This window comes from Myotis daubentonii, chromosome X (assembly GCF_963259705.1).
Source record: "Myotis daubentonii chromosome X, mMyoDau2.1, whole genome shotgun sequence".
Taxonomy (NCBI): Eukaryota; Metazoa; Chordata; class Mammalia; order Chiroptera; family Vespertilionidae; genus Myotis; species Myotis daubentonii.
Genome location: NC_081861.1, coordinates 132,720,037 through 132,741,853, shown reverse-complemented (window position 1 = coordinate 132,741,853; position 21,817 = coordinate 132,720,037). Strand labels below are relative to the sequence as shown.

The 21,817-nt window shown below is 41.2% G+C and overlaps 1 protein-coding gene across 1 annotated transcript; it reads right to left on the bottom strand.

Annotated features, from left to right (window-relative positions):
* Positions 1–290: 290 nt before the first annotated feature.
* Positions 291–20,771, bottom strand: ASB9 (ankyrin repeat and SOCS box containing 9). The gene is made up of 7 exons (XM_059679373.1): positions 20,357–20,771; positions 13,927–14,006; positions 11,727–11,834; positions 8,353–8,503; positions 7,341–7,475; positions 5,382–5,573; positions 291–888 (listed from the first exon to the last, which is right to left on the bottom strand). The coding sequence occupies exons 1-7, from the start codon at positions 20,448–20,450 to the stop codon at positions 764–766; spliced, it is 885 nt and encodes a 294-aa protein (XP_059535356.1). The 5' UTR covers positions 20,451–20,771; the 3' UTR covers positions 291–763.
* Positions 20,772–21,817: the final 1,046 nt, after the last annotated feature.

The window sequence follows — 21,817 nt, the reverse complement described above, 5'->3', positions numbered from 1 at the left end:
CACTGGAAAATTCTGCCTCACTCCAAAGTCCCCAGGTTAGCATCAGCAAACCTGTACTCAAATCTGGCTTTCTTGTCCCTGCTGTAGGTAACTGGACACACTGACCTCACAGATCTCTGTGTCTCACGTGGAGAGGCAAGGATAGCACCCACCTGACAGGGTCGCTGTGAGGGCTAAATTAGATAACGTACAGTGTGTTCCGGGCTCACTGTTCAGCACATAGCAGATATTTAAAAAAAACACACACACAGTTGTTCTTTTAGCCACCCTCTTTCAGGAAAGAGGGGGAAAAAGTCTTTATTATCAATAAACGAGTGAGATCATTATAAACTGATTAACAAAGAATAGATACAGAGGCAGAGAAGCATCAAACAAACTGTCAAACTACAGCAGAAAGGCTGGGGAGGGTTGTGGGGGGAGGTAAGAGATCAACCGAAGGACTTGTATGCAAGCAGATAAGCATGACCAATGGATGAAACACACTGGGAGGGGGGTGAGAGCATGTGCCAGGGGTTAGCAGAGTCTGAGGGAAGGTCAACTGGGAAAAAAAGGAGGCATATGTGCTACTATTTGTAATATTTTAAACACTAGTAAAATAAAAATGACAACAGCAAACAAAAAAATGAAAAAAGTCTTCATGTCTTTGAATCAACAATACGAAAGTACCCAGTGTGTTTCCATTGAAAAAAAAACAACTACTACTACAACTTTATTTATGAATTCCTGTGGCTACAGCACAGTGATAACGCTTGCCTTGACACACTTAAATGTGCAGGAGAAACTTTTTCAGGTCATCTGGGAGGAGGAGTTCATTGATCTTATGATGCTCCTGGATCCCAAAGCACTTCCGGATTCGAAGGCGGCATAACTGCCTCAAAGAAGGGGGCTCTGGAGAGAGATCATAAGACAAGCCAGCATTGGTTTCAGTGATCTAAGATGGCTTTTCCCTTCCTTCTTTGAAAGCATACAAAACATAGGGTGGAGCAAAAGTAGGTTTACAGTTGTGAGCATGCAAAACAGTTTATTCTTGTATTATTATTTATTTATTATTTTCCATATGAACAACTGTTAACCTACTTTTGCCCAAACCTGTATAACATTTTTTATAAGGAAATAAGGTACTGTTTAAGACCTTTTCTGTTTGTTATAGGAGGCATTTTAGGCCATGTTCTCCCTTTTCTGATCTAACTGAAACTAGTTTGTTGGGTTTTAATGTAGAACTGTCTTAAAAAAATTCAAAGCTTAGTCTCACTAATGGAGGCTTAAGGAAGGTAATGTTGGAATTACAAAGCTACACAGAATTCCCAGTAATGAGAACAAAATTTGTGTTAATGGCTTTCTTGTCTTTAACCTTTTCAAATAAGGTCATATTTCTAGATGCAAAAATTTTTGTAATTTGAGCAATTTTAAGATATTCTAATATAATGAATAAATCATAAGTGTGTTATCTTAAGTCATATTTGTTTGTATATTCTGCATTCAGAGCTAGTCCAGTGCTTGAATTCATAGGTGAAAAGTGAACTAGCACAAACTTTGCATAGGGAACCAGCCAAGAGTTGATATTTTATAGGGCAGTGGTTCTCAACTAGGGGTTAGGGGAAGGAAAAAGGACAAGCATTTTGCTCTCCAGGAACACTTGGCAATATCTGGAGACACTTTTGGTTGCTACTGGCATATAGTGGGCAGAGACCAGGGATGCTGCTCAACATCCCACATTGCACAGGACAGCCCCCAATGGCCCAAAATGTGAATAGCATTGAGGTTGAGAAACCCTGTTATAGGGTAAAAAGATGGGAAATTACTTCCCACCCCCACCCCCTGTACTAAATTGTAATGGGGACTCTCTCCTGGTCATTAGAAACATTTTTAAAAAGCAAAGCTATGTACCCTCAAGAACTCCAATCCAGACTGCACTTGAGAATCACCTATTGAGGGAGAAGGGCTCTCAATTACATGTTTGGCCGCACCCAAAAGATGTTGCTTCAATTACTGTTGGGTAGGGATCATGCATGCATCTGAATTTATTAAAGGCAGGGGCCCCAGGTGATTTGATTGTGCTGCCAGTGTTGAAAATAGAACCAAAAGGATACAGTGGCTTCTGGTTTCCTGTAGTGTCACCACAAGCTGCAGGATAAAGTGGGCTGCATATTTCTCAGGTGATGAAGAACAAAGAAAGGTGGAAATTGACACATATACAATTAAAAAATAAGTGCAATATTTTCAATCAAGCACCCGCAGAACATCCAGAAGCCCCTTTGGAATTTAGGGTACCTTCCTGATTGTGTTCAGTGTACTTAAGGCATATATCAGTACACTGTAAAAAGTGCACCATAGGGAAACAACTTACCTCACTAAGGAACATTGAGGGATGTGACGAATCATCTGTGCTAGATACACTGTTAGGGACAACTGTAGGAAGTACTGATAAAGAATTATGTTGTCAAGGGTGGGGGAAAAAAAGGGGACACATATGTAATACCCTTTGTAAGACTGTAAGCAATAAAATAAAATTAAAAAAAATAATAATTATGAAGAGCAAGCCTGATGGAGACTTAGGAAAAGCAGGACGCCCAAGCAAGGTCAGTGTAACTACTGATGCAAACGGGTATCTGCTGTTTCCCACAAGTTGGATGATCAACAACAGCTGTAGCCTTCATTCCATTCTGGAACCATTTACCATACTCAATAATAAAATCATCTAATTCTATGTTGATGAATTGGAATATTGCTTTGGGTCTCAATTTCTTTTTCTTCTTCAGCAACCCTCATGATTAATAAGGCCAAAGGATATTCACAAGTGGCTCCTGTAATGCTGGGCTGAGAGAAAGTGATTTTAATTTTCATTGTCTGCCATAAGTAAACACTACTTAGATACTTTTACAGGTGGGTGGGATGGTAATATTCTTCAACTCCTTTCTGGCACCACCCAGAGACAGAAATCACTGTGTTAAATTCCCAGGTCTGGCCCTGGACAGTTTTCTCAGTGGTTAGAGCACTGGCCCTCAGACCGAAGGGCTGCTGGTTCGATTAACAGTCAAGGACACAAACTTTGGTTGCAGGCTCCAGCCCAGGTCAGGGTGAGAATAGGATGTGTTGGTGTAAAACCAATCGATGTGTCTCTCACAAAGATGTTTCTCTCTCACACATCGATACTCCTCTTTCTCCCCCCTCCCTCCTTCCACTCTCTCTAAAAACAAAAAATCAATGGAAGAAATATCCTTGGGTGAGGATTAAAAAAAATTCACAAGTCTGGCTTTCTGCACTTGCATGTCCCCCTTTTTCATGGGCTTCCAGCTGCTGCTGAGAGCTGACTTCACCCCAAAGATAACTCATGGAGGCAAAAAAAGGTGATTCTCTCTAATGGCAACTGACATTTTATGAACCACTGGGATCATTAGCCTCACACTCTCACCAAAATGTGAATTAATGAAATTAAAGGCAACATAGGTGTCTAGGAATGGTTTTGGGAAATAAAGTTGAAGGGAAAGTCCCACAACCCCTAAAATTTAATGTCCACACTCTGGTAAAATAAAATAGGTCCTAAGCTAGCTGCTCTCCTCCTCTAGGGACAATCCTATATAATAAAAGGGTAATATGCAAATAGACTGAATGGCAGAACAACCGAACAACCAATCAAAGCATAATATGCTAATGATATGCTAAGGCTGCTCAACTGCTTGCTATGACGTGCACTTATCACCAGGGGGCAGATGCTCTGACCAGTAGGCTACCTTGCTGCTGGGGTCTGGCCCATCAGGACTGAGTTAAATGGTCTGGACATGCCCTGGATCCCTCCCGTGCCCCTCCCCGGCCTGATCATGCATTGATGGGGTCCTTCAACCTGGCCTGAACCCTCTCGCAATCTGGGATCCCTCAGGGGATGTTGGAGAGCCAGTTTCAGCCCGATCCCGCAGGCCACTCCCCTTGGGAGGGCTCCAGACACAGGGCTCATGGCTGGCGAGTGCTGCTGTGGCAGCGTGATGGGGACTGATTGGGTGCGAGTCCACAGCAGGCACAGTGGGGCCGGGATGAATGGGAGAGGCAGGTTGGAGCTGCAGGTGGCATTGGACTGTGGGTTGCGGCCCGACCCCTGCAGGCCACCCAGAGGGACCCCATCATGCATGAATTCATGAACTGGGCCTCTAGTTAAGAATAAAACTGAGTCTGACTGGTGTCGCTCAGTGGTTGAGCATTGACCTATGAACCAAAAGGTCACTGGTTTGATTCCCAGCCAGGGCACATGCCTGGGTTGTGGGCTCAATCCCCAGTAGGGGGTGTGTAGGAGGCAGCCAATTGATGATGTTTCTCTCTCATGGATGTTTCTATCTCTCTATCCCTCTCCCTTCCTTTCTCTCTAAAATCAATAAAAATGTACAGTGGGGCCTTGACTTACGAGTTTAATTCATTCCGAGACCGAGCTCGTTAAGGAGCTCGTTAATTCAAATTACTCTATCAACTCAATGCAAAAAATCGGGCAAGAGACAGCTGGTATCTCAAAAAACTCGTTAGTCGGGACACTCGTAAGTCAAGGCCCCACTGTATTTTAAAAATGAATGAAATCAGAGGAGTCTTTGCTCCCCACCCCAACCCACCCCTGACTTGAAGCCCAGGGAATTGCCCTTACCCCCTTGCACACTGCTCAACCACAGGTTTAGTTGTTAGGATTGGGTGTGTCAGTACTTATTTATGGAGGAATGTGGACTTGGTGTTGATTAAGTTATACTAATAAATGTTTCTAGATTGCTGTGAATCATTAAAGTAATACCTTATAATGCTCAATTAGTTGCATTCTTACCCCCAGAAACCAAATGGCCAGTAGTTTGGCCCACCTGTAGTGTAGTAAGACATCCTGGGGCACTGTAAAATACCAAAGAGGCTTCTGCTCATTCTAAAGCATGTTTTAGATAAAGTTAATATTAAAATTTTAGTCCTGGCGGGGTAGTTCAGTTGGTTAAGAGCGGCACCCCCAATATGCCAAGGTTGTGGGTTCAATTCTCGGTCAGGGCACATACAAGAATCAACCAATGCATGCAGAAATAAGTGGGACAACAAATAGATGTTTCTCTCTCATCAATAAATGAATAAAACATTAAAAATTTTAAAACATTATCTTCATTCTTTGAAAACTGGCCTAACCCACAAATGAATATTAGATCATCCAAACAAGCCTATCTCCCACATGTCAAACAACAGATGGTTATTTACTACATCACTAGTGTTGTATGTACCTTGTGGAGTACTAAATTATCTCAGTTCCCACGTTTGGTAATGGCTAGGAATTATCTTTTCTGTAGGGTCACAAGTCAGAACTCAGTAAGTACCTGCCTCCTGCCCATAGGACTCTACAGATTAGTGCTTAGATTCAAGCAAAAAAGAAGCACCTTCTCTCTTCATGAAGAGCTGAAACAGAGGGTCATCTGGAGACACCAACTCGATGGGACGTTTCCCTTCGGCATTCTTGGCCTGCATGTCTGCTCCGAAATCCAAGAGCAGGGTGGCCAGCTCCTCATTGGACGCCTTAGCCGCTGCATGAAGAGGGGACTCCAGGTCTCGGCCTCGGTTCACATTTACTCCTAAAGAGTCACAACAAGAGAGTGTCAGTCAAGGAGCAGAGTCTAAGCATCCCCCTTCTCAAAGTACTATGCCTCAAAATTCCCTAACAAAAGGGCATCCGTACTGGCCATGGTAATTCTGAGAAAATGAAAGATGACTTGATTCCATTTAATAACATGGGGGACATGCTATTTGACCACGTCACTGAATGTACAACATGAGCTATCTACACTAATAAAAAAGAAACATGCAAATGGTGTCACTCTGCTACATCCAACAGCCCATCAGAGCGATTTTGCAAAATAACCCAACAAAGATGGCAGTTAATTTGCATACGCAGGCACTGAGCGAAGACTGAAGACTGAAGACTGGAGACTGGAGACTGAAGAGGCTTGGCTTCTCCGCTGCAGCCAGACCAAAGGCCTGGGTCCTGAGTGCCAGAGGAAAACCGGTGCAGGCAGACAGGGGAAGGAAGGCCTATTGCACAAATCTCTTTGTGCAATGGGCCTCTAGTATAGTATATGAGGTTTAAAATCTCACCTGTGAGCACTTTCCATAGGTGTGGATACATATAAGAAAGATCCTGGTGGTCTAAAAGCTGCACATTATTAATGCAGCCCTAATTTTAACCAGTCCAGACCAGAAGTGAGGCTACATACTGAAATCCCATCTATATCAAGAACTGAGCAACCGCCATGGGGTTAAAAACTGGGACTTGGAATACTGTGATTGGGTCTGTGAAGAGCAACCACCTTTTGAGGATATCTCTTAGATCAGGGTGGCCAATCCCAAGATCACAGGGAAGGTGGCAAAGTCTTCCTCTTCAAGAGTCAGGTGGGTTTCTAGGATCATCCCACTTAATTATACCCCTACACTCTCAATAAATCTCTACCTCAGCCTAGATGCTGGCTCACACTGTAAAACGTGGGGACATGTGGCTTTGCTTAAGCTGCGGTCCCTCTATTAAAATGGGACTCTGTGTCCACTCAACAAATGTTAACTGCGTTGTTCTCAGCTTTGTGAGGGATGCCAAACTTGGCCCTGTCCTTATCAGGAGCTTAAAATCTACCAAGGGGAAAAGGAGAGAGAAAGAGAAGAAGAGATGGAGGGGGGAGGAGATAGTGATGGAGAGCAGGATGGAGGGGGAGAGAGAATAAATATGAATGCATAAACATGACTCTCCTAATCCATGGACATGGCTATCAGGTGAGTAGAAGGCAATAAGAACTATAAAAACTTAAAGGGGAGAAAAAATTACTGGAGTTTTAAAGGACTCAAATAATTAAAGAGGGGAGGGAATGGTGTCACAAGTGTTGAAGAACAGACTGAACAATAGCAGGAGGTGAAAACGAATGATGCTACATAGGCATTTTCTAAGATAATATAATATTTATAGTGAACTAAAATGGAGAGAGTTAAATTTCCAAATTGAAGAAAAGTAGTGAAGAATGCCCCAAATAAGAAGACTCAGCCCTAATCTAGCAGCTTTGGGAGTTGTGCAGGGCCTAAAAATATGATTGGCCAGAGGAGTAAGGCAGAGGAAAGGAAGAAGGAAGTATTCATTACCAAGGACCACCTTGGGAATCCACCACCACCATCATCATCAAAAGAGAGAGCTAAAGTTCTAACAAGTTCAAATAATTCCTATGGGAACACAGTCAATATAAATCCCAACCCAGTCTAACTCCACTGCCCACACTCTTTCCTCTGCTACAATAAAAAAACAAAAAACTTTAAAATGCATTTAATTTACTTCTCATCAGCCCTCCTCATTTCATTTTTTTTACCTGCTTCCAGAAGCTTCTTGGCACAGGCTATCTGCTTGTTTTCACAAGCCAAATAGAGTGGAGTGCCCAGGTGGCTGATATGATAGTCAATGTTACCCCCATGAGCTGCAATGGACTCAATGCACCCAATGTGGCCTGCAGCCCAAAATAAGAGAAAACAGTTACACAATGAATTCTCTTAGCTAGGGAAACACATTCCTCATTTTTCGTGTTTTTTAATATTTTAATTAAATTTATTGGGGTGACACTAATAAGTAAGATTATATAGGTTTCAAATGTACATTTCTATAATACATCATCTTTATATTGCATTGTGGACCCACCCAAAGTCTAGTCTCCTTCTGTCACCACATATTTAGCCTCCTTTACTACCACCCCTTACCTCTAGTAAACATATTTTTAAATCTGCCAGCAACTTATCTAGGGGGCCTAAGTTATTTCCTTTGCTTAGAATACTGCCATCAGTTCATAAGTTGACCACAGATGTAATATCAGCTCTGGGTGGAACTGCACTTGAGTTTACTAGCCATGTTAAGCAACTAGCAACCATCCACCTTTTTTAATTGTTTGAGCTTTGCAATCAGTCCAAGTACAGAAATGGAAGTTTGAGTTGGGTAGAGGTATGGAGGAACAGAGACTGAATATGGACTTGAAGAAGAAAGGGCACAGTGCGGGCTATGGGACAGGGAATCTCACATACAACCTCACCAAAGACAGGCCCTGGGAACATTTTGACTGCTCTGGAAAGGTAGTTCTCAGGTTTCCTGTTCATCAGAATTACCAGAGAGGGCTTTTTAAATGAAACAAAGATGGCTGAACCAGAGTTACTGGTTCAATGGGTCTGGAGTGAGGCCCAAGAATCTACATTTGTACGTTAGGTCACACTGATGCTTCCGACCTGGGACCCGACCTTGAGAACTACTGCTCTAAAACTGACTTCTTCTTCCTTCTTTCTTTCAACAGGGAGGTCCCTTGAAGGGTTGGTGGGAAAACAAATGCTCAACAACTTTACCTCTCTTAGCAGCTTCATGGATGGGAGATGCCAGATCACATGCAGGGTGGGGGCTGGCTCCATACTGCAGAAGCAAATCCACACATTCCTGGCTGCCACTGATACAAGCATTAAACAAGGGAGTGTGCCAGTCTGTGGCAACGACATCCACCTGTAATGAAAAGCTCCACAATGCAGACAAAGCAATGGGGTGTCCTGCATTCAAATCTACACTCCACCACTTCCAAGCTGGTATTTTAACTTCTCTGAGCCTTAAATTCCACAGCCACAAAATGGAGGCAAAAATATGAAATTCCACGAGGTTATTGTGAAAAACTGAATAAGGCATGGAATGTAAGGCACCCAGAATGTTACTGAGTGCTCTGTCTCCTTCATGCCCTCCCCAGGAACGCAAACTTGGAAACCAGTTAGGATAATTTCAATACCTTACAAAGTCACCTCTTTATTTTAAACATTCCATCCTAGACCCATGCCACATCAATCCAGTGTCTTCACAGCAGCCAGAGTAACCTTCCAAAATTGTTTAAAAAATTTTTAAAACATGACCTTCATACAAATAGAGTTGAACACATGCCAAATATTTTCTCTCAATTCATTCATTAATGAGGGAACCAGTAAGATGGTAAGGCTGGCTGAAAGGAGAATTTATGTAAGTCATTCAATGGAATGCTGAAATCAATTTGCTAGACACAAAACTGATTAATGCCCTATTGGGGTATAAAAGTATAATCTTTGGGGATATTTTTTCTAATGTTGGAAATCAGACAGAAACCTACAAATTAACATCTCTCTTCACAGGGTTTGGCTATCATTGAATAGGAAAGAGCAAAGCCAAATGCAGATGCATTTTTCTATATTGTTAATAAATTCTTTGGTGAACTGTTAAACAATAATATTTGTGAGACAAGGCCAGGACCAGTGACAAAAGACACTCAGGGGTATAAAATTTAAGGAGACAGCCACTCCCAGGGTCACAAAAGAGCTGCATGCCTCTAAAGGTGGGCAGCTCTTTAAAGTTTGTGCCGTAGGCACCTCTCTTGCCTGTCCTTAGTCATGGCCCTATTTACAAGTTTTGGGTGCCCTTCCTTAACCAAAATATAAATCTGATGATGCACTCTCCTATAGCTCTCTATTGCTGTCAGGACAAAGTTCATTTTCTTGGCATGGGCAACAAGGGTGTTTGTATTCTGACCCATCACACCCACTTTATTCTCCTGCTATAAGGAATGATTTGAAATGGCAAAAATGTGCTTTTCACTTCCAGGCCTTTGCATTTGGTATTCCCAGTGGAAGGGAAGCCCACCATTTTCCCCAACCCACCACTTAGCTGAGTAACTCCAATAGGTCCTTGAGGTTTCAGCTTAGACATCATTCATTTCCTACAGGAAGCCTGTTTTGTCTCTCTCCCCATCAGAAATAATGAGTTGGGAGCACGTCTATGTGCTCCCAACAACCCCCTTACAATTAACACTTAGTACATTGTAGTTTGCAAAAAGGCCACAGATTCTCTGCATGGTATGCAGTGTGGCTTTGCAAGTCTTCATAAGATGGAGACTATTTTTTCCAGTCCTTGAATCTGGGCTTGCCCATGTGACTTGCTTTGGCTGATGGGACAGTAACAAATGTGTGCTTCCCTTGGAATCCCTGCTACCATGTAAACAAGTCCAGGCAGCCTGCTAAAAGATGAGAGACCACATAGAGATGTTTCTGGCTCCCCAGACATCTCAGCTAACCCAGTCAAGGTTACCATGAACTTGCCTGCTCCAGCCAATCTATCAGCTAATCTCAAATGCATAAGTAAGCCCAGCTGAGGTCAGCTGAACCATCCCAGACCAAAAGAGCTGTCCAGCCAACACAAGGAATTGTGAGATAAACAATGGCTGTTGTTTTAAGCCATTAAGTTGGGGTGGTTTGCTACACAGCAAAAACTAATGGATAAAAATAGTGTATTGTAAATGCTTTCTATGGCTGAGATGCTATTTCTTCTCTCTTGAGCATACAACCATACTATATTTCCCAGCCTCCCTGGCAGTTAGATGTGGCCTGAGTTCTGGCCAATGGATGTGGGCAAAAGTGATCTATGTTACTACCTAGACTTGTTTTAAAAGTTTCTATGAACAAATCTCCACATCTTTTCAACCACCTGGAATAGAGATTACCCCAAGAGCACACATGGAAGCCACTTGTTGAAAATAGTGGAGCAGGATGGAAGAAGCTTGTATTCCTGAATAACCCTTGGGAAAGAGCCACCCACCTGGCAACACCCACACTGGAATTTCAGTTGAGCAAAAAAACAAACTTTCATTGTGTTAGGCTACTGTTCATCTACTGAAGCAGCTAGTGTTACAGCCGTTTAAAACACCTGTTTATTGGGTTGTCTCCTCATTTAGTTTAAGAGTTCCTGAAAGTCTTATCCACAGTTAGGTATATAATAAATGCTCAATACAAGCTCAATAAATATAATAAATGCTGGTTAAGAGAATATGAGAAAGTCATATACAATTTTCAGATCAGATTTTCCTATCACTTTTGAGCATGAGAAGACTTAGTTAATGGAAGACTTACTCAAATTAAATGGCTTTGCCTCCTTCTTCCTCTAGGATCTCTCATTATGCTATCCTGATTCTCATTCTCCAAATAATAATCATATACTGTATATATTTCAATCCTTGAAATAGCACAATAAGTTACACAACTCTTTGTTATTTCTTCCATTTTTAAGATGTAGACTCTAAAGCTCAAACAATAAGTAACTCGTTCAAGTTTTCAATGTTAGTAAGTAAATGGTAGAGATGGCCTAGGACAATGGTGGCGAACCTATGACACGCGTGTCAGAGGTGACACGCGAACTCATTTTTTTGGTTGATTTTTCTTTGTTAAATGGCATTTAAACATATAAAATAGATATCAAAAATATAAGTCTTTGTTTTACTATGGTTGCAAATATTAAAAAATTTCTATATGTGACACAGCACCAGAGTTAAGTTAGGGTTTTTCAAAACGCTGACACACCGAGCTCAAAAGGTTCGCCATCACTGGCTGAGGACCACTACTCGGATCAGAAGCCAAATGTTGTGTGTTTCCTACAAATATTTCACTACCTTCAAGCCATTAGAATGAAGACAGAAATCTAACAGCTATTTAATAGTACTGAGTATCAAAGAGAATGAGATAGACAGGAACTATTACTTTCTAGCTGAAAATTCGGTACATCTATTGCTAGCAGACAACCTTGATGGACATAATACTTTTGAAAAACATCCCTCTTCACATTTCAAATCAGGCTAATCAAAAATGCTGGGAATTATTCTGAAGGGATAGAAATAGTAATTTTTCATTTATGGTTTCTAAGATGTTATTTGAGCAGCACTTACCTGAGCTCCATGCTTTAATAAAATGGATGCACAGGAGGGATGACCTCCAAGACACGCTTCATGGAGTGGGGACACACAATCTGCTGTGAGGATGTTCACACCCCACCCCTGGAGGAAGGAACATGAGCAGAATAAGGGGATTTACTCATGTTTATTGCATATGCAAAGCATCAGTTCTGTTAAGGTTGGTTTTCAGCCAGGAACCCAGTACTATGACAATTCTTTTAAAAGTTCACCTGACTCAAAATCTGACAATATACAATGATGCAGAAAAACAAAAACAAAAAAAGATCTTTCATACTGCTGATGGGAATGTAATATGATACAACCATTCAGGAAAAGTTTGATGGTATCTATTGGAGTTGATGATATAATACTTATGACCCAACAATTTGACTCTTAGGTACCTATACTCAAGACTGACTTTCATTTTGCTCTCTCTCTTGTCCTCTCACTTGTTGGCTTATTGTTTTGATGAGCTCCATGGCAAGGAATTATTCCTGCAAGTACTCTTGCATTGTTGGGCTTGCCCTGCTATGTTCTAGTCTTTTGCCATGAGAGGAAAATGTCTCATGTAGCCAGTGGTCAAAGAAGGATGGGAGACATATGCAGCAGAGTTGCACCCAACCCACAGCTTGAAATCAAACCCAGACTAGATCAGCTGATGTAAAGACTTGTTAGCAAGAAATGTTTATTGCTTATGCCACTGAGTTTGAGTGGCTTGTTACACAGGAAGATCTGACTAATGCAAATAGGTATTGGAATGCTCATTTTATAAAGGTAGAAATTCAGGTTCCACAAAGATAACTTGCCCAAATAATGAGATAGAGCTTAGATAAAGGTATAGTTCTGGCTGATGTTCAGTAAACGTATAAATACTGAATATAAATGAGTATGAGTCCAATTTAATAAGTGACATATAAAAGCTGCAATGATCATTTTTCGTCCTATTAAAATAAGGTAAATGTCACATTTTATCTGAGAAGAAGCTTAACTTCTTTTAGCTAGAGTTACTATCTATATTTCTACTTATAATAAGCTGTTGCTATCAAAAACAGCTTAAGATAGGGGCTTAGGGTAGTCTGAAAATTTTCTTTAGAAATTGCTTTCTACTAGGAGAGTTATTTATTCTAGAAAAATCCGTGAAATTGGAATTTGTTTTGAAAGCACATTTATTTTCACTAACCACTATCTGAAATGCATCATGTCCTTCAATTATTTATTCAATTATGGATGTAGACAATAAACCACAGTAGTAATAACAGTTTATAGGACTATCATGGAGAGGAATCACAGATAATTTTATTACATACCAATTCTTACAAATATTTAAAATAGCCAAAATATATGTTCATCCTACTTAGAAATTATGGTAGTCATTAGAATCACCACTAAATCTTCTTTGATGCATTAATGAAGAAGTGTCACACATGTGTCATGTAATATCTTGATAGCTTTTCTCTGTATTATGTCTTGTGTATTTAAAACATTAATCTGAGAAGGGGTCTATAGACTTTGCCAGACTGTCAAAGGGGATTATAGTCAGAAAATGTCGAGAGCTCCTAATTTAAAAGATCTATTGTCTTTTCAGAAAACAGACCATACTGAACAAAAACTTTAGAATTTTGAATGGTGACTTAAAATTAATATCAAACTGGGCAGAGCTACTATCAACTGAAGATTCAATAGAACTACTAACATTTTAGGCTAGATAATTTTTTGATGTGCAGAACTGCTCTGTGCAATGTAGGATGTTTAGTGACATCCCTGGTCTCTCTCTGCTATATGCCAATATCACGCTACCATACCCACTCCCAGTAGTGAGCACCAAAAATGTCTCCAGACATTGTCAATTGTCCCTTATGGGGCAAAATCACTCCAGTGAAGAACCAAAATTACATGATAATTTTAAAGAACATAGTCTATATTGAATAAAGTAAAGACAACTTAAATGCACTAATTTCCCCTTTATTCATTTAATAGATACTTACTATAGTACCTATTATGTGCATAGAATTGTGCTAAATTCTAGTATTATGCCAGCCTCCAAATTTTAAAAATAGTTGGATAGGATCAGATTCGCTTCACTTTGCTGAAGAGGAATTTATATCTTAATATCAGACTATGATTTTTTTTCTCAGTGTGGTGAGCGATAGGATGTGCTTAATGTTTATCTTTTTTTTCTCAAAAAGCTACCTACCTGGCTGATGAGACTCCTCAAAGAGAGCAGATGCCCATTGACTGCAGCTTCATGCATTGGAGACCAATCAGACTCAACACCTGTATGGAAAGGGAGGAACAGGTTACATCCAGCTTAAGTACTTTAGACCGGAGGCTCATCCTTGTCCATCAAATAAGAGCCTAATGGGCATTATTGGTTGGAGTCAATCAACCAAAAGCCCTATCAGGACTTCAGCATTTCTCCCCTTTATTGATGTTTTTTGTACACAGTTTATTAGAAATGTCTAGGTGGCTAAAGAACTATATCCAGTATCCAAACTAAGGACAAAAGAGGTAGACTGGGATGACAGATGGATTACTGTACTTCCATTTACACACTGATTTCAAATGGTCCATTTAGTTAAGTTAGAGCTTCACTAATTACCAGCATTAATGTGTTAAGCTGCGGTTGCCAGTCTAGTTTCCTACATAAAATACAAACTTTGGCATCTCAGCAAACAGTGCCATATACTAATAGTAGTAATCAGGTAATTACATACACCATTAGGTATGGAATCAAATCTAAATCTACATCTATACCTCCTGTCCCAGTATCAAGTGCAAATCAGAGCTTAGTCTGACTTGTAACAGGGACATTATTTACTCCCAAAGGCAGTGTGCTAATGTGGTTAGGAGAAAGATCTGAATTCAGATCCACTTGGTTTCTTCTGAGCTGTGGGTCCCTGGACAGGCCCTAAGCTTCAGTTTCCTTCTCTGTAAAGTGAGAACAGCAATATACTTAACCAAGGCTCAATACCTATTAGACACTAATATTATCATGCCCTAACACTAAACAGAGAGTCTTGATTACACCCCATAATCACTGCTATTTAAAATAGCACATTTGTTCCACAACCATTTGGAAGGAACACACATTCTTAAGAAGGAAGCCTGTAAACCCTATCCCCACACATTAAATGCTTTCCTCTTTCTAATTGAGTGTGGATCTAATCTGAATGAGGCACAGACATGAATTTTTCTTGTCTTAAACTGCGACTGATTTCCAGAACAAATGCAGGAAGTCAGAATGTGAAAAAGCTCTTCTGAGCTTACTTTAGCTCCAGCTCTGCCCACTTCAGTTCCAGCTCTGCCCACTACTGCACATAGACAGGGCAGAGTGGTCTAATGCCAGTGACATCTTGTAAAGGAACTGCTGTTTCCTAAAAGCTGAGAAGACCTGGAGAACCTGGGTTACTGATGCTGTGCAAGTTGAAAGGCCATAAAGAGGGAGGCAAGAATGCTTTGTACTTGACACGTGTTGGCTGAGGTCTGCCTGCTCCATAGAGCTAGCAATGTCCCGGAAAATCTGTCCCAGTGAGCAAATTACCATCTTCCCAGATGGATTCATGGAGCATGTAATAGGTAAGGGGAAGCTGAATGAGTCTACGTACACACTGCACATCCAATGCTTTCCTTCTGAGCTCACTGATGTGCATGAGGCACCATAAGAGAAGTGGCTTTTCCTACCTCAAAAACCTTGGGCTCAGTAGAAACCCGGTCTCCTCAAAGCCTTCTCTGAGTTTCTTACTTCTCTCAGAAAAAAAATATTGCTGCTCCTAGCACTTAGAGCCTACGATCTACACTGTAGAAACAGAAATATTTTTTTCTCAATTATAATTAAAGGACAACTAATTCTGCCCCATTGGTGCTATTGCAAAATACCATCCACACCAAATCTTGTGAAAAGAGCCAAAAATGTAAAAAGGTTTTGAAAATCAGTTGTAAATAGATTTGCAAATGGACCCTAATAGATCACCCTGTGTGATGAGTAATCTGTTTTTCCTTCCAAGTGCTCAGCTGCCACACTTCTCAACCTTTCTTAAGGCAACCTCAGGTAATTAGAGATGACAGACTAAACAGTCCAGACAGGTAATTTGGGTCCTAAATGGCAAATCTGTTTAGGTTTCATTAAAATGATGCAATTACATTATCAAGTGTAGACAAAAATGGGCTTTACTTTCTATTCATTCCTCATGGAATCATTACTCCTTCTATTTAGTGTAAATTAAGAATTATGTACTTCTTGAAGAGAAAAAAAAGCTGCCTGAGGTCTTGTACCCCTGCTTTAGAATGTAGCATTTATAGAGCATAGACATATGTGTCTTTGAGAGACACCGGGTATTGTCCTGATACATGTGGTAGAGGTTGACAATATCTATATAACAGCTTTATTGAGTTCTAGTTCACATACTGTACAATTCACTCATTTAAATCTACAATTCAATGGTTTCTAATACATTCAGAGTAGTGCAACCATCACCACAGTCAATTTCAGGACAACTTTATCGTCCCCAAAAGAAACCCTTGCCCATCAGCAGTCACTCCCCATTTCTAATTCACCAACCCCTGGAAAACATTGGTCTCTTTTCTGTCTCTATGGATTTACCTATTCTGGACATTACATATAAACATAATCATACTAGAGGCCCGGTGCATGAAATTTATGCACAGGGGGGTGCATCCCTCAGCCCGGCCTGCACCCTCTCCAATCTGGGACCCCAAGGGGTTGTCCGACTGCCAGTTGGCAGTCGGACATCCCTCTTGCAATCCAGTACTGCTGGTTCCTAACCACTCGCCTGCCTGCCTGCCTGATCACCCCTAACCGCCTCTGCCTTGGCCCCCACCATTGTGGCTTTATCCAGAAGGACATCTGGAAGAGGCTAAAGTCCTTGTATACATTTGAGATGAATTTTGCCTTTACAAGGACCCAAGGCAAAATTCATCTCAAATGTATACAAGGACTTTAGCCTCATGGGTCGCTGAACAATTGAATGATTACATAAAAATTTAAAATTGTGACAATGAAAGGTTGATATTTTTCTAGCATTGAGAGCATGAATTATGTATGTATATATGCATATACATATATGTGTGTGTGTGTTTGTATGTATATATGTACATTTATATGTATATATACACATACCAGTATATGTATACAGTTTAGCAAATGGTATAATTTGCAACATGGGTTAGTACACACACTTTAGCTCTTGAAAAACACTGAAGAGATATCTGAGAGATTTTTCTCCAGGGTTTTCTAGAGCCCACACCCCAACCAGGCAACTCATGTAAATTAAACCCAGAAGCTGCCTTGCCTGCCTTCCTGCTGATAACTGGAAAGAGGAAAATCAATGGGAAAGGGGACATTTTCCTACCAGAACATGGGCGATGCTCACAGTAGGAGACTATGGAAGAAAGGGAGATTCAAGGTCACAATCCCCTTTCCACTGACCCCAAACTCTTTGAAACTCAAGAGCCATTGTCAGTATAGAACACATTATCCAAGCCCTTGATGTACCAGTATGTTAAAGATTCTTCCCCAGCGTTTGTTCAGCCAGGGTTTTACCACCAAAAAATAGATACTAAATGAGGTCAGTGGCAATACCATAGATCCAAAATGGGGCAGGAAGCTGTCCTAACAAAAACACTGCATAAGTCCTCCAATTAGTGCTATTAAACTTACCTTTCTTTCAAATTGAGTCTCCATCAAACCCTGCAGCACATTAGAAAGGCTGCCACTTCATTTTTGTTGTAATTTCTGTAATCATTTTTTAAATTTCCATTATTTCAGAAGAGATTTAAAATGCACTAATTGGTACATTCTAAAAAGAGCTATTAAAGAAGCTCCGAGAGCCCCCAGTGAATGCCAACAGAAGCATAAATGTTTCCATCCTAAGAAACCTTTTGCAAGGTCAAGGGGGAAAAAAGAGATGCTCCAAGAGAGTGGAAACACTTGCCTTCAGTCTTTGGAACGTGATAGGGTAGGGCAGTGGTCGGCAAACTGCGGCTCGTGAGCCACATGCAGCTCTCTAGCCCCTTGAGTGTGGCTCTTTCACAAAATACCAACTTCTGCACATGGGCCACGAAGTTTCAATCGCACTGTACATGCGCGCCCGCACGTGGTACTTTGTGGAAGAGCCACACTCAAGGGGCCATAGAGCCGCATGTAGCTCGCGAGCCGCAGTTTGCCGACCACTGGGTTAGGGTCATTCCTACCCTATGCAATTCAGAGCCTGCCCTGTAATCGTTCCCCAACCTCAGTCCCACATCATCAGGCTGTGTATTGGCCATTGGAACTTTTATGGTCAAAACAGATCTCCCTTCCTCATTCTGCTACCAAGCAGCTCCCCCTCCCAACTTCTCTTTTGTCTAGACCTCTTATCTGACATTAATTTAGGCTTGAAAACTTTACAATTTGGGCTGCTTTCTCTCCTTTAGCCCTAATATTTAATGAAGCAACATAGTCTGATTTATCTTTCTTTTGAAATGATCACTCATATTTTCCCTTTCTCTGTCATTTCTAAGTTTGATCCAAATGTGAGGTTCATGCTTGGATTAGTGCAATGGTTCTAAAGGTGTAGTCCCCAAATAGCACGATCAGCGTCACCTTTTACAAATGTAGATTCCCAGCCTTATCCCAGACCTACCACTGCATCAGAAGCCCTGGGGGTGGGGCCCAGCCTCTGCATCTTACCACACCCTCCAGGGGATGCCGGTGCACATGAGAGTTTGAGAACCTGTGGGTTAGCGCAAGAATTTTCCATGATCCCACCATAATCCATCCTGATTATGGCTACCAGTTTCATTTACTACAGTCTTAATTATTGCTGGATCCCTGTTCCAGAATCACTGATGGCTCCCAATTCTCTGCCCCATAAGCTAACTCTGCCACCTACCTTTTGAAGTTTCATTATTGGGCTTCATCTCTCCAAACTTGTTCTCACTAGACTTTCTAAGAAACTCTGCATTCTAGTTGTGACAGTGTGGTCACTTTAAGTATTTTTATTGTTTTTACAGAGAGGTGGGAGAGAAAGAGAAACATTAATGATGAGGGAGAATCATCGATCGACTGCCTCCTGCACGCCCCCTACTGGGGATCGAGTCCGCAACAAGGTACATGTCCTTGCCGGAATCGAACCTGGGACACTTAAGTCCACGGGCTGACTATCCACTGAGCCAAAATAGTTAGGGCTGTGTTCACTTTTTAAGTATTGTATTTTGAAGTATACTTACACCTGTCCACCCCCACCCCACTCATCCAGCCCCAACCAGGGTTTGGATTGGGACCTTTAGAAACCCTCAAAAGTGAAAAGTATTTGTCACCTCTCTCTCATATGAAAATAAACAGAATACTTAACTATAAAATAATCTTATGGAAGTCAACCACTAAATCACTGGTTCTTTCCCATATTGATTGGATTACTATTTCGCAAATATATTTATCAAATTCATTTTAAAAAGTGATTTTCGGTGCCACTCTGCTTTCTACTGCTCCAAGTCTATGCTCAACCCAGATGATTAATCCAGTTCTGCCTTTGCGGATCCAAATCCCACTCACTGTTAAGTGTTCTGCTCACTTTACATGCAAAATGGGAAAAATGAATGAATGAATGAATGAATGAATGAATGAGCAGTCTTATCTGTTCAATTAATTCAGAGGAAAAGCATTTTGTGTCATTACTTCGGGTTTTTCCCCCTTTCGGCACTTATATAGTAGGAAATTAATAAGTTATAGTTGACTGCAGGGTCCCTGCTTACTGATTACAAGTGTTATGAGCAGTCTACCAGGGTGCTGGATATAATAATCTTTACTCAAATGCCTCCACCATTTTTTCAGAATACTTTCAGTTAGCAGGAACCTGATGAATTCTCACAGGAAATGACTATTTCCTGGAGGTGTAGACTCTATACATTAGCAAAGACACCACCTGACAGGTGATAATCATTCCTGTAAGATTTGTCTCCAAAGTTTTTAAAAATCAGGTTCCTTGTATTTTTAAATATATTTTTATTTATTTCAGCCAGGAAGGGAGAGGGAGAGACAGAAACATCAATGATGAGAGAGAAACATTAATTGGCTGCTTCCTGCACACCCCCCACTAGGGATGGAGCCTACAACTTGGAATTATGCCCTGACCAGAATTGAACCGTGACCTCCTGGTTCATAAGTCGACACTCAACCACTGAGCAACACCATCCGTCAAGGTTCCTTTTAAAGTGAATTAATCACTTCAGTGCTCAATGTTTGAACATCCTTTATTATCCCAGCCCCATGTCAATTCCAAATACCAAAAACTTCTTAATAAATGTTTTGGCAGTAAAAATGTTTCTATTTATAAGTAACTTTTAAACCTCCAATGTAATGTGATATATTTGACCTTTGGAGTTAAAGTTTTTACCAGAAAATAAACACTGACAGCTCTCTATGGTCTATAGGACTCTGCAGATAATGCTGGACACATTTTTGAACAATCGTGTAAAGAATATATACTAGCAAGCCGTGTGCATCTGCCTAGCAAACTGCCCCATGGACATATCTCCTAATGAGCCACTAAAATTTCCCAGCCCTCTTCTGTCCTCTGCATTAACCAACCTCCGCAGCACTCTGATTCCACAACCCCTAGACTCACCTCCCATCAGTGGATTTGAGAGAAACCTGGTGGCAGTAGAGCCTCCTAGACCTGAGGGCTTGCTGCCAATCCTGTTTGGTGGTTCGCGATCCATTCTGCTCTCCTGGGTCAGTCAAGCTCCCTGTTCCACTTCAGTTGGTCAGGAAAAGTCCAAATTCCAGGCTCCCCCGGCTCCTGGGAAATTCCAGTGCTGTGGCTGGCTGAGCTGCACCGTCCTGGTCAGATGGTAGGAATAACCGTCTGCAATAGAGAAAAGAACAGGCACAGTAATCTGAGTACTACCTGTGGTTGTTCTCTCTCTCTCTCTCTCTCTCTCTCTCTCTCTCTCTCTCTCTCTCTCTCTCTCTCTCTCACACACACACACACAGAGAGACTCAGATACACGCACCACCTAGCTCTCTGGAGGCTGGCTAAAGCCCACAACAGCCCCCTAGCCCCAAGTCTATAAAAGCTGCTGATGTCACGTCCTTTCTAAAACTGAGACCAATCAGTGAGGAAGGCTTGGGGTTATCAGGAAGGAAACTCACACTTTGTAACTTTTGGAGAGCGAAGGAACAGGGTGGGGGTGAAGGAAACCTTGTTCCTGGCTGCAGCCTCATTCCCCTGCTGGGATCCTTTCGTTATTTGGGGGTTTCCTGTTGAGACAAGTCCCAGAACCCAAGAGCAGACAAAGCTGGTGTTGCTGCAGCCCTGCTGAACTGCTTGCACAGCAACATGCCCAGTGCGCCCTGGCCATCTGCACATGTGGTTTCAATTTTTCTGGGAGTTTCTTATGGGAAAATGTGTCTATATGTTACAAACATGCAAACTTAGAAAGAACTTTTATTTTCTTCCTTCCAACTGCAAGGATTTCATTAAATGCCCTATATCACCCTTCCTCCACACATTATACATTAACTTCTAAGTAAATAATTAATGGTTACTATTGAAAAATGAATTGCTGGCTGGCATGGGGGCATGAAAGAAGCCTGCTATGTTACTGTTAATTATAAAGTTTTAGTTTGTGAAAGTCTTGCCTTTACAAAATATTTGCTTTTTGTACATGTGTCTTTGCAGATATGCCCTGCTTTGCCGCACCTCTGGGTGCTGGTTCCAGCTGACGGGCATCCCTAGACTCCAGCTACTCCTCTTCCAGAAGGGAGTTTTGCTTCCCCATCAGGGAAGACTGAGTGAATATCAAGCAGAGTCTAGCTGTGAAATGACTGCAGAGTAGCCTCACTGTTTCAGACTTATGGATCCTCAGTTGAAAAACATGGTGGCCATTGTTAGCAGTTTGAGGAGAGTCATTTATATTTCGTAATACATTTCCATGTATACATATGTATACATATACATTTATCCCCTTGTAATTTTTACATAATTATAATTATCTAACCTAATAATAGACAAACATGGTAACTGACCATACCTTTGCTATGCCTCCCATTGGCTAATCAGTGCGATATGCAAATTAACTACCAA